Raw genomic sequence first — 17,624 nt, forward strand, 5'->3', positions numbered from 1 at the left:
GGGCCCCGCGGGGAGGTCGGTGGGGAGGCGGTGGGAGGTCGGGGGAGCAGCCTGGGCGGGCGCTGCAGAGGCCAGGGAGCCGTGCTGGGCCCCGGGACATCCCCCGTCCTGCCGCCCCCTGCCCCTCCCCGGGCAAGGTCTGTGCCTCCTTTGCTATCTGCTCCTCCCGGGGTCGGCCTGACCGCAAGGAGGGGAAGCAAACAGGCCCCAGCTTTCCCAGCCGGTAAACAGACGATAAAAGCAGCCCTCTTGGCCTTGGAGAGTGCTGATTGCTGCGGAACGTCCCCTCCCCTCCCCTCAAGGCCTGGAGCGGCTGGGAGCCATGGGCCACCTGCAGGTGCCTGGTGGATTTCTGGAGCTGCTTCCCGGCTGGCAGCCCCCAGGCAGGATGGGGAACGCAGCATTTACATAGGCATGGGAAATGGGGGACATACCGTGATGCGTGCGGTGCCCTAGAAGCCAGGCTCCCCCGTTCTGCCATCTCCCCAGTGCTTGGGGCATTCAGGAATACAGAGCTGCTTATTTACCGAGCCCGGCCCAAACTCAGTCAGTGCTCACCCATTGCTCTTGCAGTTCTGGCTGCCTCAGCTGTGCTCATGTACTAAATCTCTGCGGCCAGAATCCAGGTGTTTCTATGTTGCTGTGTTTGTGGGTCCCAGCCCTGAATTCACCCCAGTGTGTGCATTTCTGCACAGTGCCCAGAAGGAGGCAGAATGGATGTCCTGGAGGAGAAGGAGGAAGAGGAGCAAAAAGAAGAGCTGAAGGCTTTGGAATCCAGTGATAACCTCCAAGATGTGGAGACAGAGGTGTCTGAGGAGCAAGTCTTTGTCCCAAGTGATGTCCTGTAAGTCATGTGTGTCTGATAGTTACTGTGATGAGCAGTGATGGCCCCGTTGGGGTCCACGGGGAGGTTGCACACATGTGGATGGCACGTGTGGTCCCCTTGCACAGGGAGGGTAGTGACCTGGTTCCATGTGCCTGGTGTGTTTATCCCAGAGTGTGAGTGAGACTCACTTCATTGTACATTGATCCATCTGCTGCTGTGTTATGACACCATGAGCCTCTGGGCATATGGCAGCTTTCTGTCAGTCTGGAGAAGCTTGGCTATGTCAAAACCATGTCCTAGGATATGATTCCCCTTTTTTTTTCCCCTGGGAAACAGGGAACCCTTGCCATGTTTTTATAGCAGGTCACCTTGTTTGAATTGCACCTGGCTTAATACCCGTGTCTCTTTGCCTCCTCCTGCCACAGAAGTGATTTTGACTGGAACTCCATTGACACGTCCCAGTTACCGTTTTCGTACCACACAAATTCCCTGAAGGAAGAGAAGCTGCTGCTGGTGGCTGAGCATTTCCTCCAGCAGTACAGTCACCTCTGCCCTGACCGCAAGCTGCTCTTCCTGCACCCAGTCAACGAGTGCGGCCTGCAGGTAGGGGCTGGCGTGGGGCTGGGCACAGCGTGGGGGCACTGGGCTTCCATATTGCCCTTCCTGCCCTCCTTCGTGGGCAAAGGGGATGGGAACCCCTTTGCTGTGCCCACAGCACCCTGAGCAGGCCCACAGCACCTTGGGAAGGGTGGTGGTGCCACGTGGGCTGCAGGCAGATCACAGCCCTGCAGCTTAGGAAAAGGGAAAGACCACAGAAACATAAAGAAACACATGAAACAGGTGAGGCTCAGGCTCTGCCACACATACGGGGTCTGAATCCAGAGCTAGGTCTTACTCTGAACTTCTTTTTCATCATTACTGTTTCATTAAAGCTGTGTAGTTTAGTTTCCTATCTGGAAGTCTCTCCCACTTAATTATCTTTCCCTTTCAGTGGAGGGAGAGTGGTGTACAAAGACCATCTGACATTTGTTCAATTGCCAGTGTTAAACCTGGACAGAAGTAAATGTGGAAGTTTGTGGTCTGGTTTTTTTAGGAATAGGCTCAGGCTGCTCAACAGTTGTCTAGTTCTGGACCTGAGGGACCCCCACGCATCTGGAATTGCTACTTTGGACCAGCTTTCCCCAACATTTATTATATCAGTAACATACCAGGCAAAAATGTCATAGAATCATAGGATGGTTTTGGTTGGAAAAAGCCTTAAAGATAGAGTCCAGCTATTAGCCCAGCATTTCCAAGTCCTCCACTGAAACACATGCCTAGTGCTGGATGATGTAAAAGCTGGAAAGGGCAGAAGCTATTTGTCTTGCTTGAAAACTAAGAGAACTGGCTTGCATCCCAAATGTGTATGAGATGAGCTGGAAGTGTTAGCCACAGACAAGCAGATGGCCTCTCAGCCCTATGCAATTTCCATCTCAGAAGAGGCAAGGAGGGTTACTGACCCTCTTTGATAGACTCTAGGGAGATCCTGAACATTAGCTGCAACATCCAGGAGTGGTCTGAGGACGGCTTTGGTCAGGAGACTCTGCCAGGCACCTGGTGGCTAACCAAAATCCTCTTGTTGCCTTCTAGAAGTTTGTGAGCACAACGTTGAGGCCGACCCTGCTGCCATACCCGGAGCTGCAGCACTGGGATGGCTGCGCCAGCTTCGTCTCTGATTACCTCACCATGGAGCCTCTGGAGTCCCCCATCGCACCGGTAAGAACAGGGCTGCAGTCCATCAGAAGAGCCTCTCAGCAGGACACAGTGTGGGAACCCCAATGTTTGGGATTGCAACAGTCTTTGACCCCTCATAACTTAGGCAACCTCCCAGTTTTCCCAGGTCCTATGCACTGTTTGGACCCATAATCCCAGTATGGGCACAGTGTTGCACCTGTCAAACAATCAAGCACTGTTTCTACAAGATTGGGCGTGACCCTGTCCTCAGTCACCCCAGGTGACCAGCTGGTCTGTAGTGGGTTGCAATGGTTGACAAACTTGCCCTCCAAAGACCTGTGGAACACTGTGGAACAAAGGAGCATATCAAGCCCAGAGGATGATACATGACCTCAGTGGCCAGTTCTGTGGGGCTTTAGACTTTTCTATTCCAATTTTGGGGATATTTTGGGGTGGCTGAAGGGAACTTTCTAGACTGGCAAGAAGGAATGATTCCAGAGTTGGGGCAGGTTCTTGGCTGGTGTGAATCAAGTGGGGCAAAGGGAGCACACTCTTGCCATCAGGAGCTGCCAGCGCCCTGCAGAGAGCCCCAAACCACCTACCTTCACAAGCTCCATGTTGGCCAAGTGTGTCCCAAGAGTCCCAGGGTGTCCAAGGGAGCTCTGGTGCTTTGTGACCATGGAGAATATATCTCCATTTAGCAGACAGAGACTGCTTTGATCACCTAAGATGGTGTCTGAGATCTGGGAGAAGACTGTGTAGAACCTCTCTAGATGTGCATATTGATCCCTTTCTTGCTCACTGGTGAGAGCCAGAAGGGAATGTGTTCCCTGCTTTGATCTATAATTTAGCTTATGGGTCTTCTGCTGCAGACAGACCAGCTAGAGGTGGAGGTAAGTCATGCTCCAGAGTGGTAGTTAGTATTAGTTTTTCAGCAGTTTCATGGGCTTGTTCTGTCCATCTCTCCCCGTGGTTAAATTTGTCACCAGAGTTGGGCGCAGAGTTTCCCCAGATCACTTTGGAGGGGACTTACGGGAACTGTGGTTTACAGAATTTCATATAGCAGATTCCTTATGGGGCAAGACCCAAGGATATTGGCAGTGCTCCCTGTCTCTCCTCTCTCTGCCTGGTGTGTGTTGCAGCTTCACAAGACGAGCACTGGAAATGTTCATCTCTCTCTTTCAAGCCCAGTAAACTCTATTCCCCAACCACCATCCTGAAATACCAGCGAGGGAACTGCTTTGACTTCAGTGTGGTGCTGTGCTCCCTGCTGCTCGGGGCCGGGTACGATGCCTACTGCGTGCACGGCTACGCCACCCGCCAGATATGCTCCCTGGACGAGACTCTGGAGCTGTGCCCACTGCTCAGGAAGCCACCAGAGGTGAGACCTGCAGTGAGCGGGCAGGTAGGAGCCCAGCACATGTGCTCAGCCTGTTCATTTCCAGTGAGCCCCAGGGTTGAGCTAGTGGAAATAGCTTCAGGTTCACCCTGGGGTTCAGTGTGTACCAGGCAGGGACTTGACCAAAAGGATCTTTTGAGTGATTTTCCACAGTTCTTTAGGAGTCTCCTTTGGCTTTGTGGAATTCCTGCTCACCAGGTCCAGTATGGCAAACTGGCAAGGGTTCACAGTATCATTCTGGTTGGAAAAGACCTCCAAGATCATCAAATCCAACCACTACCCTAACTCTGCTGCATTGACCACTAAACCCTGTCCCCTGGTACTACATCTGTCTTTTTAGATGTCTCCAGGGATGGTGGCTCAACCACCTCCTGGGACAGCCTGGGTTGAGAACTGGGAGGCACCTGTAACCTGTACATTCTCTCCCTTTTCTTGGTCTGTGCTGGGTCTCACAGCAATACCCTGCTTTTGTGGATGCAGGTACCGAAATATGGGATGAAGTCCAGAATTAAGACCTTACCAGACCAGCAGAGCATGTTTGTGCTTCAGCAGGAGGCCAAGAAGAAGACAGAAACTGAAAAGAACAAGGAAAGAGAAGAGGAGCAGGTCACGGTGAGTTAGTGAAGTTGCCCTCATGGTAACTCCAGAAGGATGAGCTGAGACAGGTAATGGCTGACCAAATAGACGAGCTCACCACCCTCTGCGATGAAGTACAACACAACCCTGATCATGGCCAGGAGAACTTGGCCTCTGGGAACATAGTGTGTGCTGGCACAGCAATGTGTGATGGGTACCTCTCTCTCCTGAGGAGTGTTAAGGGCCTGGAGATCTTTAGAAGTGGGCAGTGGAGAACATAGGATTGCCATTGGGTTGGACTAAGTGGCAATAAAATGGCAATAGGTACTGAGCTGTCCTCTGCATTACAGGAAGTGGGAAAGCTCAAGCGTGACCCTTTGAGTGGCTTACGGGTGCACGCCTGGGTTTTGGTTCTGTCTGGGAAGAGGGAGGTTCCTGAGACCTTCTTCATCAACCCTTTCACGGGAAACAGCCACAGCACCATGGATGAGCACTTCCTTGGCATTGAGAGCGTCTGGAACCACAGGAACTACTGGGTGAACATGCAGGACTGCCGGAATGGCTGCAAGGTAACAAGCCCTTAGGCACCCTGTGCCTGGGAGGGACAGCTGGGCTAACCTGAGTCCTGGGGAAGCCCAGGATCTGTGGTGATCCCAGTTTCCACTTACCATTCTTTGTGTTTGCCCTGGTCTTGTTGCTCTGGTTACATAGACTCTGGAAATACTGCAGGATAACCCAGACCCTCAACTAGCGAATACAAATCACACCTGTTAAACCCCTGCAATGCCAGAATATCAGGGTTTTGGGCTGGCTGGAAACCCATTCTCTCCAACAATTAAGGCAGAGAATCTTTTGAGCCTGTCAGGCATGACTCAAGGCAGAGAATATCTTGATTAGGCTCTTCCTACATCTCAGCTACTCCCCATCTGATGTAGAGTCTGGGAGGCAAGAGTCTGAGTTAGAGCAGCACCAGGCCCTGTGAATGACCCTGGGGCCATGCACAGCCTGAGGAAGGAGGCTGAAGCATTTCCAGCAGCTTACTCTCATCTGTAGCAGAGGCACGGTGACGAAAGGGGTCTGCAGCCCCCTAGGCAGAAGGGCAGTCTGTGGGGTCCCACCAGCCAGCCAAGGGTCTGACAAGCCCACCTCATTGAGATCCTGGCTCTGTCTAGAGTCCTTTAATTCTCTGACAACCAGCCAGGCCTAGAGCTCTGCAAACACACAGGAGCAGCCTTCAGTTTTGTGTCAGGCTCTTGAAACTGCCCTGGAGTTATGTGGGTTTTTTGTGTATGGTCTAGGATCTCATCTTTGACTTGGATGACACTCTCCGCTGGGAAGTTATGCTTTTGGGGAGCAACAGGTCTCTTAAGCAGCTCTCAGATGCTGAGAAAGAAAAGAAGTTTCCTGACAGGACCATGGATGACATGGTGAGTGACCCAAATGCTGCAGTGGTGCAGTGGGGATGCAGTATCCAACTGGTATGTTTGTGGGCCTGCATACATCTACCTGCCTGCTGCTCTCTCCAGGGCACACCACTGTTGCTCTATCAAGGTTTTGATTGGTTGGTACTTTAGATTTCTTCTCAATCTCCAATCTTTCTGATACTTTTTGAAGCAGGACTCCAAGTGGCACTTCTGGAGTCCTGAGTGACTAGGGATCTCTGTAGGTCTCCAGTGCACCAGCCTTTGGTAGGAAATCATTAAAAAAAATAAAACCCAAACTGAAATTTTTCTGGATGCTCATTCTCTGCTGGTGTTTGAGCAACCTGGTCTAGTGGGAGAGGAGGCCCATGGCAGAGGAGTTGCAACTAGATGATCTTTAAGGTCCTTCCAACCCAAGCCCTTCTGTGATGCTGTGGTCAGCACTCTGTTCTCCTGGCTGCTAGGTGGAGTTGCCAACCAGTAGCAGAAATCATGTATGTACTCTAATATACCAAAAAATGCTGAATACTGGAAGGAAACAATGGTTTGTTGTCATGGTGGGAGAAGAGAGTGTGATAAAGCAGGAGTAGCAGCAGCACAGGGGAGGGAGGAAGGCCAGAGACAGCACATTTGGGTTATCTGCTCTCCTCAGCTCCACAGGGAGCAGAGTGCCTGTATTCTTATTATCTGCTGGTCACTTTCATCCTCATGGGCTCACCTGGCCCCGCTGGGTCCTCGGGAGGAGTGCGGCCCTGGTAGAGCCAGCTGAGCTCTGATCCCTGCACTGCATTCTCTAGAGCCAAAATGCCTCCTGGCACAGCAAGAGAAGCTGCCAAAAATGCAAATCTCTGCTTCTGTTTCAGCAGGAATGGGTAGCCCCAATCCAGATCTCTCCCAAAGGTGTGTATTCTGCCTTTGCCTTTTGTGTGCCCCTCAGCTAAGCTTTTGGTGGATTTGGATGTTTGTATAAGTCACTCAAAGGGTTCTCCCTTCAGGATGGGCACAAGGTGCAGCGGTGAAGTGCAGTAAATGAAGGCAGCAACAGCTATTGGTGGGAACACCTGCCCACCGCTGTCTCAGCCTGAGTGGGACCCCTGCAGACTTGCCCCCTTCCCTGCTCCCCATGTTTTCCTTCTAACTGAATGATTTCGCCTGGGATGGACTTTCTGTTTCCACTATGTGCAAGGAACAGCCCTGGCATTATCTGCCTGGGAGATAAAAGGGTTATTACTCTATTATTAAAGCACAAGAGGCAAGGGCTGAGCAGCTTTATTGGCAGCTGAACACAGTAAAAAATACATGGTTTCCCTTAGACCATGGTTTTCTCCCTCTCTAATTCTTTTTCTTAGGGCTGAGTACAAGGGATTAAAATTTTCTGACACCTCTCTCGCCCATTTCAGAGTTTGAGACCCGCTGTTCCCAGGGGAAGAAGGTGACCCTGTACAAGCAAGCAAAACTAGAGAAGTGGTCTCCCTACCTGAATGAAGATGGGCTGGTGAAGCGCCTCACCATCTATGCAGACTCAGACTGTGAGTGGACACCCTGGATGCCCTGAGCAAACACAGCCTGTGCTGGGGGAAGGGGGAGGTGGTCCCCTTGCTGCCAGAGTCTCTCTGGTGTTTTCTCATCTCTCATGTTTTCACAGTTACCACATGTTCAAATGCTCCATCATGCTCACTGTACATCAGGCCCCAGAACCTTCCAGCACTCCCAGGGGTTTCTGTGGGAGTTTGAATCCATTTTACACTCCAATGGTGAGGCTGTTCAGTGTTGTGGGTCAAGTGCTTGGATTTTCTATCTTCAGAGAAGTGGAAAGCTGATTGGATTTAATGCAATAGTATGACTGTTCCCATTGGTGTACACAGGAGCAGCTACTCAAAAGCATTATTCTTCTCCAGCTGCTCCAAGAAACCGTGGAGATTCCCAACTGGACACAGAGTGTCTTGTTCTTAGCCCTCTTGGGTAGTGTAATATCCTTACCTCTTTTCCCTTCCCTCCTGACACTACCATGATGAATTTTATTTGGGGTAGAATTTCTCTCGCTCAGCCATAGCTGAGCCATCCACTGTGCCACCTTCTCCCCCTGAGGTGATGACTTCAGTTCCTGTTGATGGAGAGGAATACACCCTCTTAAGGTGTAATTCATCTGCTCAAATGTAGACCAGGAGTCATCTACAAACTGCCCCAGTGCACAGGGCCAATTCCAGTGACTACACAATGTCTGCTATGGTGTGTCAGCACAAGGGGCTTGCAGAGGCACTGAGAGCTCATCAGATGTATCATGCCAACTCAACAGGGTGACCTAGGGTTTTGAAACCATTTTTCTCTTGCCAGATACTGAAGCAGTGCAGGTGAGGGAGTGGTTCAAAAATCGAGAAGACCTGCTAGTTATGAGAGAAGTGAATATACAAACACAGGTGATCACAGACTACTTCAGCCCAGGACACCTCCTCAGTCTTAAAGGTATTCCAGCTCATCTGGGCAGCTGGGACTGTAGCTGCTGGGACTTCACGTGAATCCCTTCTGATAGTGGCAAAAGCCCAAAGTTGGGGGCAAGTGGCAAACCTAGGGGATGAATCACCTAGATAAATAATATGGTCTCCAGTGGAGAGTAGAGAATTGGGTTGTCTGCCAGTCCTCGCAGATCAGAAGAAAAAGACATACCTATCCCAGATACAGGGTGATACAATTTACTTTTGCCAGTAGAGGTGACAGACATAGAAACTTTCTCCTCAGGGTGAGGTCTGGTCTGTCAGTGTTGTACAGTTGGGGAGAGAAAGTGCTGCATCAGATCTGTCACTAGAGCAGCATTTCACCTCAAGAGGCTGTGCCCATTCCTGGTTTGGGAAGAGCAGGGCCCAGGCTCCACTGGACTGTGTAAGGAAAGCAGAGGCCCTGCAAGCTGTCCTGATGTCCTCAGGCCATGGCTTATTAGTACACAGCAGTGAGGAGATAACATTCCCTTCTTACACTCTTTACCTGCATTTTATTTTTTGGCTGCTGAAGAAAATGAACCTTCTCTGGCCACACTAGGGCTTAGCACGTTAGTGTTGCCTCTGAAAATGTTTGCAATCTGCCTTATGTCCTCAGCTCACAGCTATAAGTCACTGGAGCCAAAGAGTGAACATATAATGGAGTTCTACCATGAGGCACGAGTTGATGGCCTCCAGAAACGTGTTGAAGATGTTAAGGAGATGACAGAGTACTTTGTGGGCAGGGATGACTTCCTGCATGTCCGGCAGACGGTGTTTGGCAAAAGAGTGAAGAAAGTACACTTGGCTGGCACCAGTATTGACAGCTCCCGGCCTATAGTGGTAAGGCCAAGGCAGGAAAAGAGAAATATCTGTCACTGTGATACTTACACTGTGCAAAACACACTGCCTAGGGCTTTAGGTTCCTTTTCAGTCCACACAGCCAACGCAAAAATCTGGCTGGGATGTCCAGGCCTTGTTCAGCTCCTGTGTCTCACAGTACAGAGAGCTACAGTGTGACCAGTTGTCATGAGCTGCCCTGAGCAGCTAGAGTGAAAATAGGAAACTAAGATTGAAAAATGTGTGTCAGAGGGAAGAAAAAAAAGCTTGACAATGATTTTGGAATGAAATTTTCACAAGACTCAAAACTACTCAAACAATTTTGTATTCTGGCCCCAAATGAATGGCATTTGGGTTCCTGATCAAGTGTTGCACCACTCTGGTTTCTTACAAGCAGGTAATCTGCCTCTTCCTAGTCAGGCCTGATTTAGAGAACAGAAGAGGGAGGAAATCTGACATGTGGCAGTATGGCTCAGCCCCTTCTCCTGCCAGGACAGAGCCATGCAGCAGCCTGCCTTTAGACCAGCACCCAACACTTTTTTCTTCCCTATGCTGGGGGAATGTGGGAAACTTTGTTGTGCTCCAACACACCTTGTTCCTGCAGTTCCCTCAGGCAGGGATGCATCCCAAGCTAGCCTTGAGCTTTGAGACCATACTTAGCTCCACAATTAGACTTCTCTATTCCTTTAAGCATCTTTGTGCTTTTTTCTTAGGCACAGGAAGGAACCATAGGACCATGAGCCAAGAGGTGCCATTATAGTCCAGGCAGAAAAGCCCTTTTTTTTTACCTTGGGTTTTTACCCAACCTTCTGCAATCTTGTAGTTTTCTAACTTTCCAACTCTTTCTTTTCACCCCTCATTAGCAAATCAAGGAGTGTTTTCACAGAAACCTAGAAAAGCCTGCTGATGAAGATATAGCAGAACGTATCTTTCTGATCACAGAGGAGACCATCAGTCTGACATATCACCTCAAGGATAAATACATTACTGCATCAAAGAAGGATTTATTCAAAGCAGCAGAGGATGATAGGAGAGGACGTGAAACTGTCATGACCCCAGAAATGTGCATCATGTACGAGGTATGGAGAAAAACCTACTTCCATCTTGGAAGCTTTTCTAGATCACAAGACACAACAGCAATGTGAAATGTCAGTGGAAGAGCTACAAGCATGACACAGTCCATGCTGCCCCTCTGCTCCATCTGCAGCCCTCCCTCACAGCCTCCAGGATGCCAACACCAAACCCCTGGAGATGTACTGCTGTGCTGGAAGTGCCTGGGCACACCAGACGTGGTGCAGGGTGAAGGGCTTAGTCTGGCCATGCCTGAGCTCAGCTTCCCAGACTTCCCAGACTTGGTCGTCAGGGAGCCACTGGGGTCTTGCAAGATGATGGTTCAGCAACTGTTTGGCTCAGTCATGTGGGCTCATGACAGGGAAGCTGAAATTTCCTCTGCTGTTCTCTTGAAAAATAGAATAGCAGAGCACCTGGTCCTGGGCACCCAGAGCAAGCTACTGACTTTCACTTGCTTTTCTGTTTCCAGGCTGGGTGCCCTGAGAAAGCCAAGAAGCTGCTCCCTCTCTACAACTTGTTGCAGGAGCTAACAAAGGAAGAGAAGCAGTTGAAGCTGCAAGTCCAGCAGTCTGAAGCAGAGGTAACGGGGGTGTCCACACTCTTGTCAGAGTTGGTCAGGCATAGAAATGGTTTCAACTGACTGGTTGCCAAAGCATCTTCACCATAAACTGTAATAAAAATTAGAAATCTGGCTTCCATGCTGAGTTACCAAGCTGGCAACCCAACCACTCTTCAATAAAGGTTAACTTTAATGTTTTTATATTAATAATTTTAATTAATAATATATTTATATTTAATATATTTATGGAGCATCACACACTGCCCAGCACCAGCATTCTCTGGGAGGAAGAGAGTTTCAGAGAGCAAATGACAGGAGATGAATTGGGGCATCTAGAGATGTATCTGCCTTTAGCCTGGAAATCACACCAAAAAGAAAGGATATTGTAGGCCATGGTGGATCGGGTTGCTAGGCAGGCCTATCCAAGATACTGAAGTGACTTTTTGTGGGAGCAACTGTAGAGAAATCCTTCAGAAAATACATTGCTTGTACTGCTAATCACACTGTGACCAGTGTAAAAAATCCATGTTCTTAGAAGTCTTTGTAACTACTTCATGGTAAATACAAACATCCTGGCAGATGGAGGCAAAACTACTGGATTTTTAAAAATGTTTTTGTGAGGAAGAAGAGCTCCTGAAGGAGCTGGAGAGGGAATCCTCAACTGCATTAGCACAGAATACTGGGGATAATTAAGAACAAAACTGCAAAATTCCTTTTTTTTTCCTTTTTTTTTTTTCTTTTTCATAAATTTTAAGCTGGTTCACGGTGACCTCATGAACTGCCTTGCCAAATTTCTCAGTCTGGGTGTATTAATAGCAAAAAATACTCACATTGTTTGTACTGTATATCCTGTTAAGATAAATAAATACTAAGCTAAAGTGCAATTTCAAAAGTAGCGGCATAACTATGGCTCCAGAAGAGCTTTCCTGACAGACAATACCAATAATTGTGTTCAAGAATTTAATACAGGGCAGTAATCTAAAAATAAGACCACTATTGGCTTGATCCATCAGCAGGATATAAACATATTTAGATCTTCTGTATTTAACCTTATGCTACAGTTCTTGTATGCAGTGTCTGCTCTTTTAGCAGGTCAAGCATATAAAAGTACTACCATTTTGTGAGAAAGCTGAGGGGTCTTTCTTCTGATTTTTTGGAAGGTGTTAAATATTTTGGAGATCCGTAAGAATGAAGAAAATGACATAAAATTGTCAGTTTCAATGTATAACACTGCGAGGAGTGAAATGGGAGAACAACAGTATGAAGTCACGGTAGGCAGACTTAATTCATCTCAGATTTATTACATGTACACAAAGAAATCCCAAGGAAGCTTTTTCTCTTTGAGGAATTCTCTCTGAAGAGCTTTTAGTATCACTTAAATATACTGGGCCAAATCCTGAGCAGGTGTAAATCATCACTGCTTCAGCTGACTTCCCATGAACATGTAACATTATCATGCTGTGACCTTTTGACCTGCTGGTAAAACTCGCATCACTGAGAAAGGTTATTGTTTTAGTTCATTTAGTTAATAAAAAAAAATAATTCATGAGGATTAGTTGATAATAGAGATTATGGGAAGAGTATGAGCATGGATTCCAAACTGTAGCTTTCTAGGCAGGGCTCATTTAGTTAGGCAAATACACATTTCCTTCTGTGATAGGAATCAATTGTTTTCTTGGTTTTCCTTATTACTTCCAAAGCCAGTTTTGTTCCAGGACCTCTGAGAAATTAATACCTTATAAATGTTCTGGACAAATACAAAAAGATTCAAGAATAATTACTTGGAGTTTTTCAAGATCACCAAGATGCTTCTTGTGAATGTTTTTTAGACTGAGCTTTGCTGCACAGAGAGGTTATAAAAGGTGATACCAGGTTTTACAAACCAAACTTCTGGCATTAAAAAAGATCAGGGGCGAAGAGCCAAGAAGCAGCTACATCAAAACCCTCTGTCCTAATCTCCTTCTATCCAAATACAAATAGATTTTGTAGAGCCCTTGTTGCACCTCAGTGGATAACAGGTTTGATGTAGCAGATGTCTTTGCAATCAAGCAAATTAAGAGAAGTGTTAAAAAGAAAGATAGAAAAGAAACTACAGAATAAAAACTTCATTAGGAAAGGGTTGGTATGCAAAGTTAATGCAAACCAGTAGTTTTGATCAAACTATAGGAAAAAAGAAACAATACTTCCTCTTTGGGGGTGGATCTTTGATTGTATTTTGCTTCACCGAGGGTGTTTGGGGAAGCAGGTAAATAGGACCATGACCCTTTCTTTCCTTTCCCTTCCAGAGCACAACAGAGGATGAGTTCCTAAGACAAAAGGAACAGGGGCAGGATTACTTGGCACCTTTTCTTATTCAAATTGGCTACAGAGAGAAGATGACTAAGGGGCAGGCCCTGCGTGTCAGAGATAATTGCCTGACAGATTTGAAGCATCGTCTCATTAATAAAGTTAACATCATCCAGGCACGCTTTGAAAAGGTATTCCCAGCCTTGTCCACGATGTGCATGGAGTCCCTTCTGCACTGGCAGGAGGGTAACTCTTCTCATTGTGTCAGCAGGCAAGGAACAAACCTCCTTTGATTACTTTAACAGAGCCATAAACATCCCTATATATGTTTTTTTGTCATTATCATGTGAAATCAAAGAGCAAAATAGCTCTAGGGTGAAATTAGGCCCTGTCTCAATCAGAGCTGCTTTGGTTCTCCAGCTCTTGGTTACGGTGAGGCAACACATTCAGGCTTTGCTGCCTCTCACTGTTCCATGTTTTTCCCCTCGTGTTCTTGTCTCTGAGACCTCATCTGAAACTTATTGCCCCCTAGGAAAATAAACTGGCTCCGATTTGTGGCTTCCTTCATCTTGGCTCCTGCCTTTCTCTGTGCCTTTGCTCCTGGTTATCCTCTGTCTTGCTCTGACTGCTGGTCACTTGCTCCCCTCAACAGGCAGTGGAAGAGCTGCAGAAAAAGGAGCAGTGGTTTCAAGAGAAACGGGATCAGCTCAGCACAGAGGAGGAGGGTGATTTCCTCACCCATTACTCTGAAGCCATGTTCCACATCCACATTCTAGCTCTGAGGCTCAACAGGTATTGGGAATGACTGCCTGAGCCCAGGGGAGCTCTGCAAGTCACCCCCCAGGAGCTCAGCACTGAAGCTATCCTATAAAATGTTCTACTTACTGTCCTGCTGCAGTTTTCCTCTGATATCCCCCTTCTTCTTCTAGGGAAAAACAGGTGGCACCCCAGAAGTACCTTGCTCTTGAAGAGAAGCTGCGCAAGGACCCTCGCCTCGCTGAGCACCTTGGCCATGCCTGATGTCATTATTCCTCCACACCAGACACTGGAAATCAGCCCTGAAGCCTGGTAGAAGCAGCCTGAAAAAAACAACTTGGAAGGGTTTTCCTATTTGGCTGCAGTCTGTCTTCTGTTATCAGCAGATTAAAGAAGCTCTGGATGAACTTGTAGCATTCCACTGCCTTTTTCTTTTCTCTCTGTTGTAGGGCCCATCTACAGTAACATCAATTGTCTTCTCATGCGAGTCTGTCACGTTTGAAATAAGTCTGAATGAGACCTTAGCTTTAAGATCTGCTTCAGAAGTTGCTACAAATTATGCAGGCTGTATTGCAGGGCTTTTCTTCCCCAAACCTGCTCCCTAGCTGCTGACATCAGGATTATTTGGGAGCATTGGTTCTTTTCCAATAGAGTAATATTTTAACAAATGTGTAATTTGGTTTTAGAAATAGCACAAGAAAAGATTTTGAACTTGTGAGTTCACAACAAATACAGAAATTCTTTGACTTTGTTTAGAGCTCTGTATTAAACTCAAAACGGTGCTGGTTTGTTGTGACATGGTTTCGCTAGCAGGGGGGGAGCCCCAGGGGTGGCTTCTCTAAGAAGCTACTAAAAGCTCCTCCAGCTCAGGTGGCCAAGGCCGGGTACTTAGAAAGACAAATAGATGAGCCTCCGCGATTAACATATGAAAGAATTTATATAAAAGCTAAGGAGAGAGCAAGCGGGGGAGAAGCAGCTGAGCTGGAGAGGTGAGAGCAGTGCTGAAGATCCCGAGGTTAGTGAGGAAGAAGGGGAAGAAGGTGCCCAAATAGAAGTTCCCCTGCAGCCCATGGCCAAATGTCAGGCTGTCCCTCTGCACTCATGGAGGAGCACGGTGGAACATTCCCTGAAGGGGCCAGAAGGGGCAAATGTGGATCTGCAGCCGTGGAGGACCCTGCACCAGGGGAGGTGCCTGTTCCTGAAGCCCCCGTGACTCTGCGGGCAGCGCTGGGGTGGCTCCGGGCTGGTGGGAAGGGCTCCTGGAGGAGAGGTCAGTGGAGGATCTGCCATGGGAGGGACCCGCGGGGAGCAGGGCAGGACTGTGAGGAATCCTTCCTCCTGAGGAGGAAGGAGCAGCAGGAACCACCAGCCTGTGAACTGACTCCAAACCCCATCCCCCTGTGCTGCTGGGGGGAAGGAGGGAGAGAAGTGGGGAACAAAGGGATTTGGGTCCGGGAAGAAAGGAGGGGTGGGGTAACGTGTGTGAGCCCTGCCCTGTGTGTGTCTGTGTCCTGAGGGCATTGATTAGTGTGAAATTAAATTATTATTTTTCCCCAAATTGTGTCTGTTTTGCCTCCTTGACCTTGTCTTGAACCGCAACTTCTAGCTGGGTTTATCCTCCCCACAGTGTGTGTGAGGGGGGAGTTGACTGAGCAGCTACTTGGCTGGTTCTTTGTTGTCCTGTTAGGCCCAAACCAGGACAAAAACCCAGCAAAGACTCAAATTTACCAACTTTTGATTTTAACATCTTTATTTTTCTCTTTGAGTATCTCATCATTCACAGATAAGGGCAGACAGGTTAAGAAGCTGAGAGAAATCCAAAAAGCATTCCAAATACAAGACATTTTAGGTAATCAAGTCTTTTGGTTAGTCACAGTTCCCTGAGATGCACAAATAGTCAGTAGGTGCATGTCACGTGTTGGTGTTTATGGAAGTCCCTGAACCTCTTGGAAATTATTTCTCATGTCACCTATAGCACATTAGGCACCACGGACACCTATGATGTTTCTACCTATAGTTCCCAACAGCCACAGTCTTCAAGGAACAATCTCTGATGATCACCTTCAAGAAGACCATCCTGACTACAGCCAGGGGAAGGCAGGAACTTACTCTGCTGCGATACAGCAGAACAAGAGACATGACACCTAAAATGCAGCATGAACCAGAGCAGATTAAATTTCTTCTTTTAAGGTAGCTGTCAATTTTAAGTGTAATAGATACACTAACGGGCTTTTATAGTGAAACAAACCCCACTAACTGCCTATTTTATTGAAACAGAGTAATTTTCTCTTGTGTTGCTTACATTTTAAGAGTTGGACACAATGTTTAAACACAAAAGCCACCATTAGAACATTATTCCTAATCTGAATATCCTAGTTCATTAAATTACAGCAAATTACTCTTATAGAGAGCATATTAATTTAGGTGTTGCTTGAAGGGTGTTAGGAAGAGTTTCTTTACCAAAAGGGTGAACAGGCTGCTCAGGGCAGTGGTGGAGTCACCATCCCTGGAGGTATTGAAGAGTGTACAGACAGTGCTCGGGGAATATGGTTTAGTTAAGGACAGTTAAGTCAGTGTTAGGTTGATGGTTGGACTTAATGATCTTTAAGGTCTTTTCCAACCAAGGTAATTCTGTAATTCTTAAGGAGACACTCAATTTGGGGCTTAGACATAGCAGAGAATTCAGCATTTCTTGTGGGAGATGGTTGCACCACAGCAAATCCCCCAGTTCTGCCCAGGCCTCCCAACTCCCAGTTTTGGAGCTCTGAGATGTTTCACAACAGTACCTTGTATTTTCAAGGCCACATTGGACGGGGCCTTAAGCAACCTGGTCCAGTGGGAGGTGTCGCTGCCCATGCAGGGGGTTTAGAACTAGATGATCTTTAAGGTCCCTTCCAACCCAACCCATTCTATGATTCTAAGCCATTCAGCAACCACAGCAGCCTATTCCACAACAATTCCTGGCAGCTCTGCATCCCTCTCTCAGCACTTGGCTAACGTGGCTACCTACCATGGACAGAAACAGGTCAGGAAAGCAGGAAGCTCAAAAGTAGCTCTTTGAGCTAGAGAGGTATTCCTGTAAGAAAACACCACTGAAAACGAACGTTAGGAATTTCAGGCCAAACAATTCCCAAATCTCAAGGACTGTAGGCTGCAGGACTGAGGGATCTCAGGGAACTGGGGAGAAAGAAAACCCTAAGGTGTCTCTAGAGAAAGAAAGAAAAACAGGAGCAAGCCTGTGCTTATGAACTTACCAGTGGTAGCTCAATAGCAGAAAAGACAACAGAAAAAAATTAATGTAAAAATACTTTTACAGGCACTAGGGACATTACAGCTGCCAAAAAAACAGCTAATATATACTATCAGGTACTTGTATCAAACGAATTTGATTTCCTCTTTTGATGGAGCAATTGGCTTCGGAGACAGGAGCAGAAGCATCTGACTCCACTTCAGCCGGGCAGGGGGAGGTCTCAGCAAGCCCCACCGGCGGGAAAAGTCCCCCGAGGGCCTCCCCTCCGGCGGGTCTGGCTCGGCGGGGGCAACGAGAGCGAGGGGGAGCTGGGCTAAGATACAAAGGCGGAGAACCGGGGAGCGGTGCTGCTGCCGGGGCTGCGCCCGGGACACCCAGCGAGGGGAACCGCGGCCTGCGGGCACACCGGGCACACCGGGCACACCGGGCACGGCCTCCGGCGGGCCCTGCAGCAGG

At 48.0% G+C, this 17,624-nt stretch overlaps 2 protein-coding genes across 2 annotated transcripts in view; both read left to right on the plus strand.

The window, feature by feature from the left end:
* The first annotated feature begins 713 nt into the window (after positions 1 to 713).
* Positions 714 to 14,182, plus strand: DRC7 (dynein regulatory complex subunit 7). The gene is made up of 17 exons (XM_010004374.1): positions 714 to 844; positions 1,255 to 1,429; positions 2,456 to 2,581; positions 3,726 to 3,920; positions 4,419 to 4,550; positions 4,883 to 5,083; positions 5,813 to 5,992; positions 6,802 to 6,835; positions 7,336 to 7,464; positions 8,270 to 8,398; positions 9,026 to 9,249; positions 10,110 to 10,325; positions 10,787 to 10,897; positions 12,037 to 12,147; positions 13,162 to 13,353; positions 13,815 to 13,954; positions 14,092 to 14,182. Exons 1-17 carry the CDS (start codon positions 714 to 716, stop codon positions 14,180 to 14,182), a joined length of 2,517 nt encoding a protein of 838 aa, XP_010002676.1.
* Positions 14,183 to 15,019: 837 nt separating this feature from the next.
* KATNB1 (katanin p80 (WD repeat containing) subunit B 1) overlaps positions 15,020 to 17,624 on the plus strand; it is a 21,124-nt gene continuing 18,519 nt past the window's right edge. The window contains exon 1 of the mRNA XM_010004390.1: positions 15,020 to 15,164. Coding sequence (XP_010002692.1) covers positions 15,020 to 15,164 — 145 coding nt within the window. The remainder of the gene's footprint in view (positions 15,165 to 17,624) is intronic.

Source organism: Chaetura pelagica, unplaced genomic scaffold (assembly GCF_000747805.2).
Source record: "Chaetura pelagica isolate M959 unplaced genomic scaffold, ChaPel_1.0 scaffold379, whole genome shotgun sequence".
NCBI lineage: Eukaryota > Metazoa > Chordata > Aves > Apodiformes > Apodidae > Chaetura > Chaetura pelagica.

Excerpts from the sequence above, each read along its gene's own strand:
- DRC7 (XM_010004374.1), top strand. The coding sequence starts at position 714 with ATGGATGTCCTGGAGGAGAAGGAGGAAGAGGAGCAAAAAGAAGAGCTG. Across the intron at positions 845-1,254 it reads TTTGTCCCAAGTGATGTCCT|TGATTTTGACTGGAACTCCA; the intron begins GTAAGTCATGTG and ends CTGCCACAGAAG. Across the intron at positions 10,326-10,786 it reads AAATGTGCATCATGTACGAG|GCTGGGTGCCCTGAGAAAGC; the intron begins GTATGGAGAAAA and ends TTCTGTTTCCAG.